Consider the following 17,411-nt stretch of genomic DNA (forward strand, 5'->3'; position numbering starts at 1 on the left):
TAGCTATCCATTAGCTCTGTAGAAATATGGCTACTGGAGACGAAGATACAATCTTGCAACCATATCGTTTTGAACCATATAAACGGCTCCATCAGCCCGGTTAGCTCGCGAGCTAACGCTAGCCGGGGAGCTGGGCCGGCCCGCGAGCTGACATAGAGGAACCCCAACAAATCGCGTGCTAGATACCCACATTAACGTGTAGAAGCACTACAAAAGTGGGATTTTCATAATATGTCCCCTTTAAATCCAGCGAGAAGCTCTGCAGATCTGGCAGTGCAGAGCTGCCAACTTTTCAAAAAACCTTGGAGTGAGATTTTTGTCGGGGGTGACCAAAATTTTGCCGCGCACACAGCCACACACGCAAAGACATAGCTGAAGGTCCACCCCCAGGAAATTTTGGGTTAAGTAGATGTTATTTCCTGCATTTTAGTGGATTTTATATCGTTTCCCAACATCTCAGTTTCTGCCCGTCCAGACGACATTACAGTGCCAGAACTTTCAAACTAATTTGGGGCCAGCAGCGTTTCCGTGTGTGGACACCAGGCATACCGGTACTAGAGAAAGCAAAACATAGTTGTGGATGTAGCCTTAGATAGCATCAAGCTAACATTTAACTTCAGATTCATATTGCTCATACTAACGTTGACCCGTAAACAGCTTTTATTCATCCAATATTTTTTAATATATGGTGTCAAATCCCAAATGCTTCCACACCTACTTTCTCTCATGCCTCTACCGAGAGAGTATTGCACACACACTGTAGCAGCATGGTGTATTTTAGTGTGTTTCCACAAAAAAAATTGTATTCACAAATGAAAACGATGAATATTCGATTCCGTTGACTGATCGACTTGACTGGACCTTTACATGATGCGTTGCTCCTTCTCTCTTCCCCCCCATCGCCTGAGGCCTCCTCAACTCATCCATAACGTCACGTGTTGTAATGGAGAGTCAGTGTCTCTCTCTCCAGTGGCATGTTTCAAAGCATCACGATTTCAGTGGAGTTTCAGTGAGTAGATGACCACAGCACTCAAACTCGTACCCAGTTCTGTCGCTGCATTACAAATGTCTTCCTGTACGCTGAGGTTTAGTCAATAAAATGAGAATTCTTGTTGGGTATAATGGTTTTGTGACTCTTTTATTTTCTCTTTCTCTATGGATGGTGAAACAGGAGGGTTGATGAACAGGTCATTGTGTATGCACAGTGTAAATGTGTTTGCAGCCAGCCACATATTTACTGTCTGTTACAACAGGATGTTTCTGAACTGTAAGTTACACCGTCCTCAAGTGTTAGCAGGATAGTCGGCCAATAGGAATAACATCCTGAGTAACAGTACGGAGTTTCAATACTGAGTAATGAAGACCTAGCACAGCCACACGGTACGTCAGAAGAAATAAAGAGTAACCGCTGGTCTCGAGAGTAACTTTCTTTTGAGGAATGTGCACGGACACATTCTCTTCCTTGCATCCCTCCACGCTGCAGTGTTTCTTCAGTGTTGTTTGTTGTGGTTAGCCTGTGTTAGCTAAATAGTAGGGGTGGGAATTGGCAAAAATTTGACGATTCAACAGTATTGCGATATTTGGGCCACGATTCAATATTATTGGGATTCTTAACATATTGCGATACAGCAAGTATTGCGATTCCATTCTGCGATATATTGCGATTCATGTCCCCCATATTATTCAAAGGCATTACAAAAAATGAGGAAAATAAGACTGCTCAACTCACTTCAAATGTCACATTTAATTCTGTGAACATCATTGTCTTCTACAAATTAACTGAAGTGCAAAAACTAAGAAAGGGTAGTGCAAAAACTTTGTCCTTGAACATTCAGGACACAGGACCTTTGTAATTATTTTCTGAATAGGAGACCTCTCACATGAACGCTGAGCTCCCAGCACATAACTTACAATTATTTAAATACAATACAGTAACATAAAGCAGACATAATAGAGTAACATAAACCTGAGAATAGTCATATAAATAAGAGTAACTTAGAGCTTCAATCAAATTGAGAAAAATAAACAAAAATGTGTACTACTAGAGTCCAGTCCAGTTGTCTACATGGTCATGACCCAAAATGTTAAAATTAATTTGGGAATATTGGCATTTTTGTTCATAATATTAAAGTGCTCCTCTGGGCCGTTACTATATCTCCTGCAGTGGAGAACAGCCTTTCAGCAGACACACTAGTGCCTGGAATGCTCAGGTATCTTTTAAACTCTAAAACGTTCCTCGTCATGCTTTGCCAGCCAGGGGCTGTTACATATATAATTAAATATTGCAAAAATTGAAAATAAAGTATTAAAAAAAAAAAAATTGCAATACTTTGTGCTACTGTATCGATATAAGCGCATGCGCAAGATATCGTGATACTGAACAGAATCGATTTTTCCCCCCACCACTACTAAATAGGTGCTAGCTCAGCAACATATCTGCTTTGTGTCACATTCGGTGTGGAGCATAGACTGGTGTGGAGGGGAGTGGGGCTGGTGCAGGTGGGTTCGGAGGCTGGAATGGTGCCAGCTGGATGGGGCTGAGAGACAAGTGCGATCCCGAATGACATCATACGGAGAGGAAGTACGAAATGAGATGTTTCAATAACATACACTCCTGATCAAAATCTTAAGACCAGTTAAAAAATTGCATGAATTTGCATTTTGCACTGTTGAATCTTTGGAAGGTTCTAAGTAGAGCTTCAAAATGCAAAAAGAAGAAATGGGAACAAGAGACCAAAAGTTGTGAGCAGGCAATTTATTGAAAACAACAATTTAACTGAAGTAGGCTGTTCATCAGCTGATCAAAAGTTTAAGACCACAGCTCAAAAAAAAAAAAAAAAAACCCCTCCTAAAACAGTAATTAAAGTGTCAAAAACTGACTCAGTAATGAGTAGCTCCACCATTATTGTTGATCACTTCAAAAATTCGTTTTGGCATGCTTGATGCAAGTGTTTCGAAAAGGCTAGTGCGAATGTTGCGCCAAGTGGTGAAGATGGCTTCACGAAGGGCATCCACTGTCTGGAACTGAAGTCCATTTTTGTAAACTTCCCTTGCCATCCATCCCTAAATGTTCTCAATTGGATTAAGATCAGGGGAACACGCAGGATGGTCCAAAAGAGTGATGTTATTCTCCTGGAAAAAAGTCTTGGTCAGACGGGCATTGTGAATTGGAGCGTTGTCCTGCTGAAAAACCCAGTCGTTACCACACAGACGAGGGATGAGGGATGCCCGCTGCAACATCTCCACATAGCCAGCTGCTGTTTGACGCCCCTGCACAACCTGGATCTCCATTGTTCCATTGAAGGAAAAAGCACCCCAGATCATGATGGCGCCCCTCCACTGTGCCGCGTAGAAAACATCTCAGGTGGCATCTCCTTGTAATGCCAGTAACGTTGGAAGCCATCAGGACCATCAAGGTTACATTTTTTTTCGTCAGAGAATAAAACTCTCTTCCACCTTTGAATGTCCCATGTTTGATGCTCCCTTGCAAAGTCTAAACGGGCAATTTTGTGGCGTTGAAGGAGACGTGGCCTTTGAAGACGTTTCTTGTTTTTGAAGCCCTTCCTTCGCAGATGCCGTCTGATGGTTATTGGGCTGCAGTCAGCACCAGTAATGGCCTTAATTTGGGACGAGGATCGTCCCGTGTCTTGACGGACAGCCATTCGGATCCTCCGGCTCAGCGCCTTTGAGATTTTTTCGGGTCTACCACTTGATTTTTTTGTTCCATAACCCTGAGGATCTTTTAAGAAATGCAAAATGACTGTCTTACTGCGTCCAACCTCAGCAGCGATGGCACGTTGTGAGAGGCCTTGTTTATGCAGTTCAACAATCCTACCACGTTCAAAGACGGTGAGCTTTTTTGCCTTTGCCATCAAGACATCTTCACAGTGTGATTACTTGACAGGAAATGACATGGAATCCAAATTTTTGCACAGATTTTGGCTTTTAAAGGCTGTGGTCTTAAACTTTTGATCAGCTGATGAACAGCCTATTTGAGTTAAATTGTTGTTTTCAATAAATTGCCTGCTCACAACTTTTGGTCTCTTGTTCCCATTTCTTCTTTTTGCATTTTGAAGCTCTTCTAGAACCTTCCTAAGATCCAACAGTGCAAAATGCAAATTCATGCAATTTTTTAACTGGTCTTAAGATTTTGATCCGGAGCGTATTACTTCAAATGGACAGAGTAAGAATGTCCGCTGAGTGACTGTTTCTGTACTTTGAGGGTACCTACTGACACCCTTCAGGAAACTACGGATAGTAAAAGCCCAGAAAATGTATTTTACACAATATGGGCCCTTTAAAGACGTGAAGTTATAATTGCGTAATCCTGCTGACTAATGGGGAAAAAAAACCTGCAGGTGAAAACATATCCTCCTTGGTGGGCGAGAGAACTCAGTCATTACAAAAAATATAAATTGAGAGTGCCAGAGGGAAAGTGTTAATACAGACAGACAGGGCATTTGAAATAAAACTAAAACTCAAAACTACAGAGAGAAACTGAAGGTATCAAGTCAGTCCCACAGGCAAAATGAGTGTACTGAGAACAATTCTGGTTTCCAGTTCCTCATTGGTCTTGTTTGCCGTTTTATCACAGTTTGCTAATATCTGTATGCTTGAGAAAGAACAGAAACGGGAGATATTACAATGCCACACAATCTTTCTCTTAACATTCATTTTGCAGCATAGCATTAATTCATCATTTAATTAAAACCTACCTAAACACGTGTAAAATCTTTAATAATGAGTTCATTGCGTATTTCATATGACTATTTGGTTCCATCCGACTCCTAAGGGAAATATCCATCTCTTTATTAGCTGTTAACAAGTAGTAAAGTAGAGAACACTGAGTTTACTTGTGCTGCTGGTGGAAATGAGCTTGAATTAGGCAAAACCATCGGCTGAAGCATTGATCTGTAAAGCTGCAGAATCGGGTGATAAAAAGCCTTGAAGACATTTGGACACACACAATTGTAAATAAGAACATTTAGCTACTTCCCTCTCGTAGGATGACACTTTTTCCTTGAAACATTTTTTCTCAGTCACTAGACAAATTTGATAGAGAAAAACACAACATTGAGCAAAATATTTATTTTTGACAATAACATGACCTCTGATCCTCCAAGAGGTGAATGAGACAGTACAAAAAGTTGTCGTAAAATAATAATAATTAAAAAAAAAGTGACACGAGTTGGCAGACTAGTCCAAAGTGAACGCCTAAACTCACGGCAGCACAGACAGACACATGGAGGCGTTGGAATGTGATGGGTGGTGTGTGCCAGGACAGAGACGCTTGCATTTGAGGAGATGAACCACATCCTGCTGCATGTATCACCGCTCCAGTCAATGTGGGGTCGACACAGAAACAGAAAGAATATCTGACAATCAGCCCTGAGATTAACACATGGACAAAATATCACCAAAACAAATCATAAGAACAATACATATTCCAAAAGCTGCATTTGGTATGACGCAAACAACCATTTGGAACAATCAACAAATGCAGAGAAAATGTCAGGCTCTCTCAACGACAAAAAAAAGTCTTGCAACAAAAGGAACATAAATTAATAATAATAAATTGATAATGGCACACATGAGAGAGAAGGTGTTCCAGGACAGAGATGAAGGTTTTACTGTGACACGCTGCTGCTGGTGGGACACTGCAGTGGTCTCAGACACAACACTGCCCCCAGTGGCGGTATTGAAGAGTACAACAGAGACTTTACACCGACACTGATCACACAGACTTTTTGCTTAAAACACACTGAGCAGCCAAAGCCCTGACCTGAACAATACGCCTGGAAGAGATGTCAGTCCATCGTTCACACCAGTCCCAGAGAGTCAGTGGGTACCTGTGGGTTCATCAGGAATTTGCCTGACGTGCACTTACAACAATTACAAAGTCTGCAGCACAGAAATGATTGACAGCTGCCTTTATCAGGATGTTTAAAGGAAGGGGACGTACATCCCCTGATTTGTCTTTGCACAACAAGAGAGCAAGAAGAGGGAAAGACCAACTTTTGCACATCAGATAAGGCGTTTTCAGAAAGGTTCTGCAGGAAACGCACCAGTCAGGTCTTCCGGGTCCAGAAAAGAAGAAATCACACCACATCAGAGCTGAAATCACCAGCACGGCTACTAAAATGAACATTGATGTAAACCAAGAATTCTCCATGCCAGTGATACGTCTGCAAACATACATCCGCTTTAAACCTCAGTGACACTGGTGAAGCCGAGAACAGAACAGGCTTTGTTGAGGTTCACTCAACAGTAATGAAAATCAAATGGATTGAAAAAAGGATTGCAGCTCCGACAGAGGACAAACCCAAGTAAACAGCCGATGAATGGCAGCAAAGGGCTTCTCATCACGTGAAGGAAAAAACATATTTAAAAACAAAGTACTGATGTCAGGACGTCCCAGATGAACAGATCACGGGAACATTTAATTGCCCTCAGTCTGACATGAGAAGTCAAAGTGCTTTAGGCCAAAACATATATATATATATAAAATCACATGTCATCTGGGAGGGGGAGGAACCAAAAATGGAGGTGATGAAAATGGACATGAATCGAAAGGAATATTGACAAATATCAAGTGATTTGATTATTTTAAAGCAGATTTGATTGAAATAGATACGATAACTAGGGGATTATGTATTGTCAGGTGGTGATACATGTTTACAATAATGGATTTGATCAAATGTATGAACTGTGTTGCATTAATTAATCAGGTTATTATTAATTGTGACTAATAAAATGCACAGCAGAGAAAATGTGAACACGTTGCAGTTCACATCATACTAATTGAATCCAATCCAATTTTACTGCTCTGCTTATCAACGTGTGTGTGTGTGTGTGTGTGTGTGTGTGAGGCCAAGACAGAAACCCTGCAGCCGGAGCAGAGGACCACGTGTTCAGTGCCTCTTCCAAAGTGCATCCTGCAGAAAGCCCTCACACCGAGAGAATACATTCAAACATACACTGCTCCCCTTCATCTGCAACATCAACTGGGCCCATTGTTAATTGCCACGTGTCATCTGAGTGAGCTGGACTTTGCGAAACAAAAAGTAATGCCATGTGTGAGTCCCAAAATAAAAAAAATTAAAAAAAAGCTGTCGTGTCGACAGCGTCCGTTCAGGTACCTTAGTTCTGAGAGGGTCCTTAGAATATACTGTCCGGCCCTTTTTACTGTCCCATCTGTTCATAAAACCTGTGTCTCCATGACTGGATTGAAATTTCAATCTTGAACAGTTTCATCAATAACTTACGAAAAGATAAAGAAACAGTCAAACATTCTTGACAACTGCTAAAGAAGCCAATGAGAAACTTCAGGAATAAATAAACCAAATATAGTCAAATACTTAGAAAATCTTTAAAAAAATTAAATATCTTTGATTGTTTTTCATTTAATCCATGAAAAAGAAAAAAACCCTCAATAAATTACTCCTCAAATTCAGCCTGTTACTTTAAATGAAGCGAGGAGGATTTGTCAGTCTTCAGGTGTCAAGGCGGCTCTCTGTGACTGAGCTCCTCCAGTCGCTGATGTCCGGTCCAACAGCTGGACGAGGAGCAGAGGAGGAAGTTAAGGTTTGGGGGTGCTAGCTGTCAGTCAGAAGGAGCCTGGTCCACTGTTGCCGCGGTTACCAGCAGACGCTGCAGGGGAACGTCTGGAAGAGAAAAAACATGACTCAGTTATTCACATGAGCCCATATCGTCAAAGCAGTGCTTTCTCTAGGGCTGCTATCAGCCACAGACCGAACTCCGGATTATCTCCTGAAATTATCCAAATGTGGAGATTTATGTGAGAACGCAAATGTCCGAGTCGGTAGCTGTGGATATTTCTCAGGGAGCCCCCAGTAAAGACTGAGCAGAATTCTCCAGAGGATTCAATGCAAGCGATTTAGCACGTTGGTGGCGTTTCCAACAGACGACAGACGCAACACTGGAAAAGAAAAGAACCAAAGAAAAATAAAAATGAAAATGTTGATATCTCAAGGTGAAAAAGAGGTGGCACACGCGTAGAGCACACAGACGAAGATGTCAAGAATGGTTTGTAGACAAGAACCCAGGCTCTCTATGATGGAATGTATAAGTTATGAGCTGCCTCGTGCATGATGCACCACCTCTCACTAAAAAGCGCTGGAGAGTTCTCTGCTGATGTTCTCACGCTTGAGTGGAGAATCTCCAGCTCCAAAGAAAGTTCAGACACAATTGTGCGGACAAGTTCATGTCTGAAAATGACTGAGAATAATCAATTGAAATAAAATACAAACAGACAATAAACAGTCCAGACCGCAAGTGTTCACACGTTTTCTTGTTAATACATTAAAGTGCCAAGTCTCAGCTTTTATTTGAGTAAGTTTATGTCAAGAACGAAAGAACTGTGTGGGAGTAGAATCCCTTTTGACACTCAGTGGTGATCCAGTAAATAAACAAAAACACCCAGGGCACGATCAGACTTAGAGTTTTGCAATGTTTCCCGACGGTTACAAGCTGTTGTTTTAGCTTGAAGCAGTGAGCTACGTTTGAAACAGGCTTTTTCTGTCATTTGCTGGGTGTGTCAGGGGTGTTTCCCCATCAGCAGTGACAAGCTTTGTCCCATCGAAAAGGCCACAATGGATTCTGGGTTTTCACCATTTGAAGATGTTGTAAGTAGTAATTGCAAATGGCAACGGCAGAGACTGTAACATCACGCGTATTTTGAAGTATTTCAACCCGTGTCAACCTGCCTCAGCTCTGCAGCTCGTTGTTAGATCTCCGTTTCTACCACTTCACTGGTGGAATGCTGCAAAGTCACATTCACATCAGACGAGGTCTCGGTTTCCTTGAGAAGCTTTGGCTGCTTTCTCCTAATGCATAGGAATGTTGGTCTGTGTCTGCTGTTGTTAGTGTCTGCAGTGACATCATCAGTATATACCACTGTGAACCTCATATGGCCGAGTCATGACAGAGCCATCTCTGACAGATGAAGTGGAGGATTTGGGTCATGAGCGGCTCCTTTCTTTCCACAGGTTAATTTCTGTTTTCAGCATTTGTATCTTGTGGTGAATCCTCTGAGGTTCTGCTCATGAGGTTTTGTCTTGATCGCTGACAAGGACACATTCTCAACCTGCTGTGCAGTTATAAAGAGTTTGTAATATACCATGCAAATGATTTTATGTTCATCTACAAGACTTTGTTTGGTCAGTGTATGATAAGATTCTCTTTTTTGTAAACCTCATTTACCTCATATTCACTTCATCGTCACCTATAGGGATAGTTCACCGAAAAATTAAAATTCACTCTATCTGCTCACCATTATGCTACTGGGGGGGTGGGTGAAGTGTTTGAGTCCACAAAACACTTCTGGAGTCTCAGGGATAAACAGTGTTCCAGCCAAATCCAATACAATTTAAGTTACTGGAGACTCCTTCTTCAGACATAATGAAACAGAAAAAAACACAACATGCCTCGATACTGCTCTTGCAAAGTCATCCAAGTGTCTGCAAGCCCCAACATTCACATTCAACTCAAAATGGAGTCATTTACACTGGGTAAGGTTACACTTTTAAGCCTAATCATCATATCCTCCTCAGAGCACATGCTATTGCTATTTCTGTTGTTTTATTGCATCTGAAGAAGAGGACACTTTTGAGGACTCAAACATTTCTCCCACCCCTCCATCGGCATAGTGTCGAGTACATAATGAGTGAACTATCCTTTTAACACCTCACATTGACAAACAAGTCCTGTTTGGTCTACCAACAACTCTCAACTAGTAGTTAAGAGTCCAATTACTTCATCTCTGGCACTGTGAAAAAGGGCTGTGGCTCCTACATAGTTCCTCTTACACTAATGTAACCCTAAACAATTAAAATTAAAAAAAAATCAGTTTGTTTAAGACTATCAGGTTTAGAGGATTTAACAAAACAGCCTTGCCAGAATGTTGGGGAACTTTTCAGAGGTGAAAAAAAACGGAAAAAAACTAGGTTGCATCTCAATTTGAATTTGGAGATTGAGAAGTCATTTTCTCAGACTTGACACAACTCGCTCCTGAGCCACAGATACCATGAGAGCAGAGCAAGTCTTTACTAACCTCATGAGTTTCACACCAACGTCGTCACCTGTTGTTCCCTCGGTTCCCTGCAGGACCTTTGAGCGTCTTGTCCTGAAGAAGACAAGGAACCAAAAGCTGAGTCAGTGAGAGAGTTGCACAATTTCCCCTCAACATCCTTCAGACAGCTTGTGATAGTGATAGAAACTCGCCAAGTGTCTCTGGAACAACTTGTCCAGTTTAAAGTGAAGTTATTTCTGCTCACCTTGTGCTTCTTACACTTCATGGAGAAGTTTTCTTCAAGGAGTACACACTCTGCAGGAACAAGAACAGAACAGGAGTCTGAAGATGCTGCACTGATTCATCCGAAAGGTTCAACTGCCCACACATACAAGTTCAGCCTGAGTGGAAGCGGCACCTCACAAAACAGCTTCTTCCACACCGACCCGCCCACATGAACTCAGACACACTCACACACTCCGCCAGCCGTGGGTGATTCCACTTTGTATTTTAGGTACAGTGTTTATTTAAAACATCTGATTTTTTTCGGGAAAAAAATAAAGGTCCTCTAGGGGACCAAAATAACATCTCCTTCATATCAATACAAGACTATCTACATTTAAAGGGATAGTTCACCAAAAGCAAATATGTTCTTTTGTACCACTAGTCATGCTGAGTCAGTTTTGGTTTTATTTGAACAGGGCTTGAGATCATATGTTCACCTGCATTGTACTGTGGTGGAAGCAGAGGTCTCAGAAACAAACTGAAGTTTATCTTACAACCTTTGAACTCAGCAATAGAGATAATCCACCAGAGCCAACATTGGTCTTTCTGCTTCGTGTGATTATTATGTGTTATTTCTTGGACTATCCTCAAATTCGTCATATCACTAAACTCTGTACAAGCTATAAAATCTGTTTTACAACACAGACCTGGCCAAGAATCACACAGCAGCACAATTTCCACGGTAAAAGTAAACAGAAAAAAACAAACAACAATAAAACTTTAACATAAAAATAAGAAAACTTGCAGACACACACACACACACACAAACTTAGTTTTAAAGCTGAAAATCAGTTAATTGATTCTGTGCATTAGGTGCTAAAACCCCGAAACATTTCTTTTCCAATTCAGTCCGGACTTTGGTAAAAACAAATCACAAAATGTCCATAGCAGGAAGATTATGACTTGGTGGGAATTTAGCCAAGAATTGTTGGTACAAATACCCATACTGAGGCTTGTGAGTCAATACATTGAAAAAGTATTTTGTTCCAAATAAAAATACCTTTGCACCAAATTTAGCTAAATTAAAACATTCTTAACGAAATTCTTAACGAAGATGTCAAGAATAGTTTGTACACAAAAACCCATTATCTCTACAATGGAATGTATAAGATATGAGCTGCCTCGTGCATGATGCACCACCTCTCACTAAAAAGCGCTTTAGAGAGTTTTGGAGAATCTCCAGCTCCAAAGAAAGTCCAGACACAATTGTGCGGACAAGTTCATGTCTGAAAATGAGAATAATCAATTTAAATTAAACAAGTTATTTAAAATGTGTAATTTTTTAAATATTTTTGATATGTATCCATTTAACTCTGTTCCCCCCCCATTCCCCGGAGCATTAGCTAAATGTTTGTCACTGCACATAACAAAATGTAATGACATCATCAGTAGAATGTAAGTTTTGGCGGTTACACTTTGTAACGTATTCTCAGTACTTTGTCCTAGTTTGCTGTGAAAAGACAGGTGGAACGTACCTGACACCAGAGCACATCTGTAGTGGTACTTGTTGGGACAACCTTTGAAGAAGCAGCCCAGAGTCGCACCTGGATCAGCACACGCTGAGCACATCTGAAAACACAGAGCATCATGTGCCGTCAACATTTTTGAAGCCTACAATTCATATTGTTGAATTTCAGACTTCTTTAAGAGTCTGAGGGAACCCTGCAATCTTAATTACACTGAAAATCAGATAGTATTAGTTCGATTATCATTTATCGTCTCATTACAATTCTACTGGCACTAATTAAAAGATGTCTCTTCTCTTCTCTTTTGTCATAATCAAAATGTGTATACCAGCTCTTTCAAGACCTTTTAAAGTTTCTATATAAACTCATTAAAGCTGTTTTCAGACATGGAAAAATATAGAGAATTGGCTACAGAGTTTACCCAGAGTTTGCCTTTCACACTTGCACAACACAGCGGGAGGGTTGCTGCACAGACCCGTTCACAACAGCATCAAATCCTCCGCATTACTAGACTGGAGAGATCACATTATAGTCTGATGCAGCAGGAAGTGGACGCATTAACTTCGCTGCCGAGATCTCATGATCACGTTCACAGCACCTGTCTCTTATCACCACAACACCTCTTGACATCTTCGCCAGTGTCTTCTACGTGTGTGTCACCGCTTTTTCACCTGGAGATATTTGTTTTCCTTTTGTTTTTGCATCTGTCTTGGGTAAGAAGGGTCACCGAACATGATTCAGGGTCAAAGATGGAGTCTGTGGTGTCAACAGGAAAAGTCTTAAGATACTGAAACTGAGCTTGGGTCACATTTCTGGCAGCAGACTGAAGCTGCTTTCACATGTGCACTCAGGTCCAAAGATTAGAGGGTGTATGTGAGGACGCAATGTCCGAGGCAGTTGCTTCAGAGTTTTCCTGGAACTTTTCCTGACAGCCCCCTGGTGAAACGTCTGAGACAGTCCACATGACAACACAGCAGAATAAAAACACAGTGAGGGAATGGGTGTGTCAAACGTTTTTTAAAACACACAACGGAAACTGGAAGAATACAAATATCTCAGATAATAATCTACTGCATCCGGATAAACTCCAGAAAAAATCTTGACCCAACTTTCCAGACATTTGCTAGAGTTCATGTCTAAACACGGCTTAAGAAACTCTGACATGCTGGTGACTATAATAAGGGAAACCACGAATCAGAGGCTGAAGATTTCATAACTCACACAGGAATTATTATCTTGGTATCATGAATGACATGTCGTGGCATTTTGACTAAGATACCAGATCATTTAATATTTTGTGGGCAAAGCTGAGGTTTTAGTCTGAGGGTGTTGCTTAACCTTGTGGCTTTAGAGCTGAAACAGTTGAATAAACAAATGGCTAAACAAAGTTCAACTGCAACAATTTCATTTAATTTTTCAGCTTTGGCCAATTATTTTTGAACATTTACTGTCTTTTAGTCCTCAATGACTGTAAAATCAATTTGTAACCGCAGGGCTGTAGACTGCTACCTCTTAAGAAACCACAATTAATTTGGCATTTCAGAAGCAAATAATGGATATTACTTAAGTATGCAAGTCTGGCACCACACTTAAAATAAACTAGAACCGTTTCAAGCATTTTAAAAACAAGAAATTGTATCATTTTAGATAGAGAAAGCATAAAGAAATGCATTGTGTAACAGAGAATTCACATTACAGGCTGAAAGTGCACTTTTACCATCTCTTGTGCCGTCTTGACCGCCTCCTCCAGTCCGTAGACTTTGCCCTTCACGAGGAACACGCCGGCGGACCAGATGCCGCAGTCTTCATGGAGCCAGTACTCACAGGGCTCCAGGGGCAGCACGGGGGGGCTGTACCAGTCCTCCACCTCTGCAGTGCTGGCGTCTGAGCGAGCCCTCTTAGCCGCGGGGCTGCCCGTGCCGTTACTGCTCCACCGGTGGCTCTCCAGGGCGCCCTTCTGCTGGCGCTGACCACCCGGCCTGAAGGACCACTGTGTGGGCGGAACAGCACGCTTCCTCCTCCTGCCTCTGCCACTGCAGGACGAGGAGTCGGAATCGCTGAAACCGTCCTCCTCCTCTTTGAGCTGCGATATGCTGGCTGGTCTTTTGGTGCTCGGCTGGTACCCGTCGGGGTAGTACGGGCCGTGGAGGTCCCCCAAGTCCATGGCGTTGGCCGCTTTCCCGCACAGGCAGCACACGAGAGAGCGCTGGTGCTGGCTCTGTGTGGACGCCCGGCCCAGCTGGAGACAAGACGTACTGGGGACAACCGCAGAGAGGAAGTCCCCGGGGTCCCTAGCCTGCTGCTGCTGCTGCGGACCCTTCTTGCATGGTGTCCTCACCTCCTCCTGGTAGTTGACGACAGAACACAGTGAAGGCGATGGCTGCCGACGCTCCGTGCGGATGAACGGAGAGAAACTGTCGGACCTCAGCTCCCTTTTCTCCTCCTTGAAGTTGACGTACCTCAACTTGATCTCCGGCTCCTTGGGGGAGAACATGGACAAAGACTGACTGCTCATGAGTTGCTTTCGCCTCCTCTTGGCCTTCGTCTTGGCAGTGGGGGGTGTTTTGCTACCTGCAGCCTTGCCTTTGCCTTTGCCTGGACTTTTCTTTGGAGACTTCGACGGTGGTGGGGAAATTCTTGCCACCTTTATTTCCACTGTGGGGACGGGGCGAGACACAGGCTCTGTCTCCTTCTTAGAGTTCTTGTGAGCAGCAGACTGAGGACTGGACTGGGATGAGCGTCTCCTCCTCCTCGGCTGCTTGGGGCTCGTCTGTGGAGAACGTACAGGGAGTGAAACATCCTTTGGCTCTTGCCTTGACCTCTTGTGCACGGCGAGCTGAGGACTTTTTGGAGGTGTGCTGCTCTGTGACTTTTTAGAAATGCTGAGCAATTTAGAGTCAGAGGTAGAGTCAGTGTTAATGTTATTAGTTTGAACCTTTTTCACTGGAGTTTCGGCTTTTTGTTTTATTGTTTTCACAGGGGAAGATGACTTCGCTCTGCTTTTCCTTTTTCCTACTGGCAGGGTGTTTTTACTTTTAGTCTCTTCTAGGTTAGAAATACTAGCTGTCGGTGGGGAAGCACGGGCTTTCTTATTGGTGCGTATGCATCCTGATACTTTATACCTGCTTGAATTTATGTTCATAACTATAGCACCCAGTCGCGTCCCTCTGCTGGAGCGCCACGGCAGTTTTTTTTCTGTTAAAGTTCTCTCTTGGGCCTTTGCATTCCCATTCATGTGGGGAATAACAGTCTTGGGTTTGTCCTCTAAAACACTGGACACACAAACATCATCTGTCAAGTCAATAATAGGCTCTATCGCTGACTTCTGTCCATGGACTGGCTGCTTGTTTTCATCGATTGAATCCAACCTTGTGATGTCAGAGCCTTCCTGAATGGCCCCTTCTGTTCTAGAGACATCCCATGCAACCTCCTCCGCTGCCTCTAGATTGGAGGTGTCGCCGCTGGGCGAGCTGGAGGCCTGAGGAAGGATGAAGACATCCTCCACATCGTCCAGTGAGGTAGCGGAGGGGGAGACAGGGTCCTCCAGGGGACTGATGTACTCCCTGCTCAGGGAACACAGGTCTCTAGCAGCCACGCTTTCCAGGACAACCACCGGGTCCTGCTTTCTAGACATGAGTAAGAGCGCCTCAGACGTGCTCTTCTCTGGATCCTCTACTGTTGCAGGAGTGAGAGTCTCTGGTGAGGATTCTGCACATGCAACTGAACTATTACCTAGACCATTCTCTAAACCCCTACTGTGGTCCACTTCTTCTTTCCTCCTTGGCACCCATGGACCAGAAACCCCTCCACTAGGCACCTGTGTTAGACGTGCTCCCCCATCCTTCTCTGGTCCCGCTGGAGCCTCAGATAACGACTGCAAAAGTTCTGTCTGAATGCCGAGGTCCACTGGACCCTCAGCCTGTTCCAGGTAATGCTGGGCCAGGGAAAATCCTGTCTCCCCCCCGGGCCCTTTCTCCAAGTCACATGACGGGTGGTGGGAGAAGCTGCTAACGGGCGGCCCACCGCACAGAGGCGAGCGGCGAGACAGCGAGTCTTGAGCGGAGAATACGTGAGACCTGCTCACGTAGGAGAGGGTGACTGTAGTGCGAGAGAAGGCATTGTCTGGTTGAATGTGTTCTGCTGACTGGAGAGCAGAGTCCGGGGAGCCGGTCTCTGAGAAGGGTAATCCTTGGTTGCTGCTCGCCGAATTGGCATACCAGCCCTGGGTCTTGAGGGACGCGGCGTTGAGGACACATTCCTCGCCTGTCAGGTCGATCACAGAGGGGATGCTGGCGCCGGAGAGGTCCTGAGGCTGTAGATCATCTACGCTCCCAGGTGGCTGCTCCATAACAACTGAAATGGATGGAGAGAGGGAAAGAAACTTGTGATTTTGTAGTAGAGACAAGAATCATCCATTTCTGATGGGGTCGGTTTATCTTCTAGTTGTCATTGACTTTCGAGATAAGATTTACTGACATCTTCTTTCTTAAAGTCCCAGTAAAGTCCTGAGCTACACGTTTCCTACACTGGTAGGTGGTTGTTTGATTTTGTTTTTAAGAAACAAGCCCTCACATCTCAAGTCATAACGTTGACTTTAGCTTGAAAACTGGCTTGTGCTTGTATTTCATTAACATTTGAGGGATTAACCAACAGTTCACGTTATAACTTGTTCCTAATTTATCATAATATTATGGATGTTGTTGGTTTTAAGTTGTTGTGTCCGGAAACATTTTGTTCAGTGAACAAAGTGTATCCGGACACTGTCTCACTCTTTACCTCCAACATGACAGGTCACACACGCTAGCGCAGTTAGCTTATCTTAGCCGCAGCTAACGTTAGCTTGCTAGGCCCGGCTTAGCTCCGGTGAAGTTACCCTAATGGCGAACTCCCATCAGATATCACGTAACTTTTATTGTTTTCTCTGTTGCGACACAAAGCCACACGCAATGGAAAGATATTTGAAACTTCCACAGTTCCGTAAACCGCACTCTTCAATTCGGCAAGGTTTTTATTCACTAGAAACGCGTTATTTCGATAAAATGTCAACTTTTATAGCTTAGTGGACCGCATTGTTAGTTACTGCTCCCCGCGAATCTTTGTAACTTTGTTGTAGCGGAACCAATTTTAAAATGTTACCTCTCACTTCAGAATACGCGTTTTTTTGAATATTCCATGAATTCCGATTTGTAGATTGGATCTAGGCGGCGCTGAAAAAAGTAAATATAGTTCGAAACTTGATGCAACAACTCGACGGGGAGAGAGGTTTTATTAAAGTGCGGATAACTTGTCATGGGGTTTGGCGACACGTTCTCTGCAGCAGCCGGAGCGGACCGGGGAAGGCCCGGTGGAGGAGACAAAGAGGAGGTAATGCGCCGCTCATCCAAACTTACCGGGACCGGAGAGACCGCAGCGTTACTACACGTCCCGTTAACAATCCGTCCCCCCCGGCATCTCCTCCAGCAGCCCACCTACTCTAACCACCGGCGACCACACGGGGAGAAAGCCCCACATTGACTGGATACCCTCACACACTTTCAGAGGCACACTTCTCTGAGAGCAGCCGCGTCCACTTCACTGTTCAAGGTCCAGCTTCCGGGTAGGCCTTTCACAATAAAACGACTACTGCCTCG

General features: G+C 43.4%; 1 protein-coding gene across 1 annotated transcript; it reads right to left on the reverse strand.

Annotated features, from left to right (window-relative positions):
* Positions 1-5,073: 5,073 nt before the first annotated feature.
* On the reverse strand, positions 5,074-17,316 carry si:dkey-94l16.4 (transcription factor 20). The gene is made up of 6 exons (XM_061094819.1): positions 17,172-17,316; positions 13,499-16,134; positions 11,791-11,884; positions 10,296-10,345; positions 10,073-10,144; positions 5,074-7,664 (listed from the first exon to the last, which is right to left on the reverse strand). Exons 2-5 carry the CDS (start codon positions 16,127-16,129, stop codon positions 10,097-10,099), a joined length of 2,823 nt encoding a protein of 940 aa, XP_060950802.1. The 5' UTR covers positions 16,130-16,134; positions 17,172-17,316; the 3' UTR covers positions 5,074-7,664; positions 10,073-10,096.
* Positions 17,317-17,411: the final 95 nt, after the last annotated feature.

This window comes from Limanda limanda, chromosome 21 (genome assembly GCF_963576545.1).
Source record: "Limanda limanda chromosome 21, fLimLim1.1, whole genome shotgun sequence".
Lineage (NCBI taxonomy): Eukaryota > Metazoa > Chordata > Actinopteri > Pleuronectiformes > Pleuronectidae > Limanda > Limanda limanda.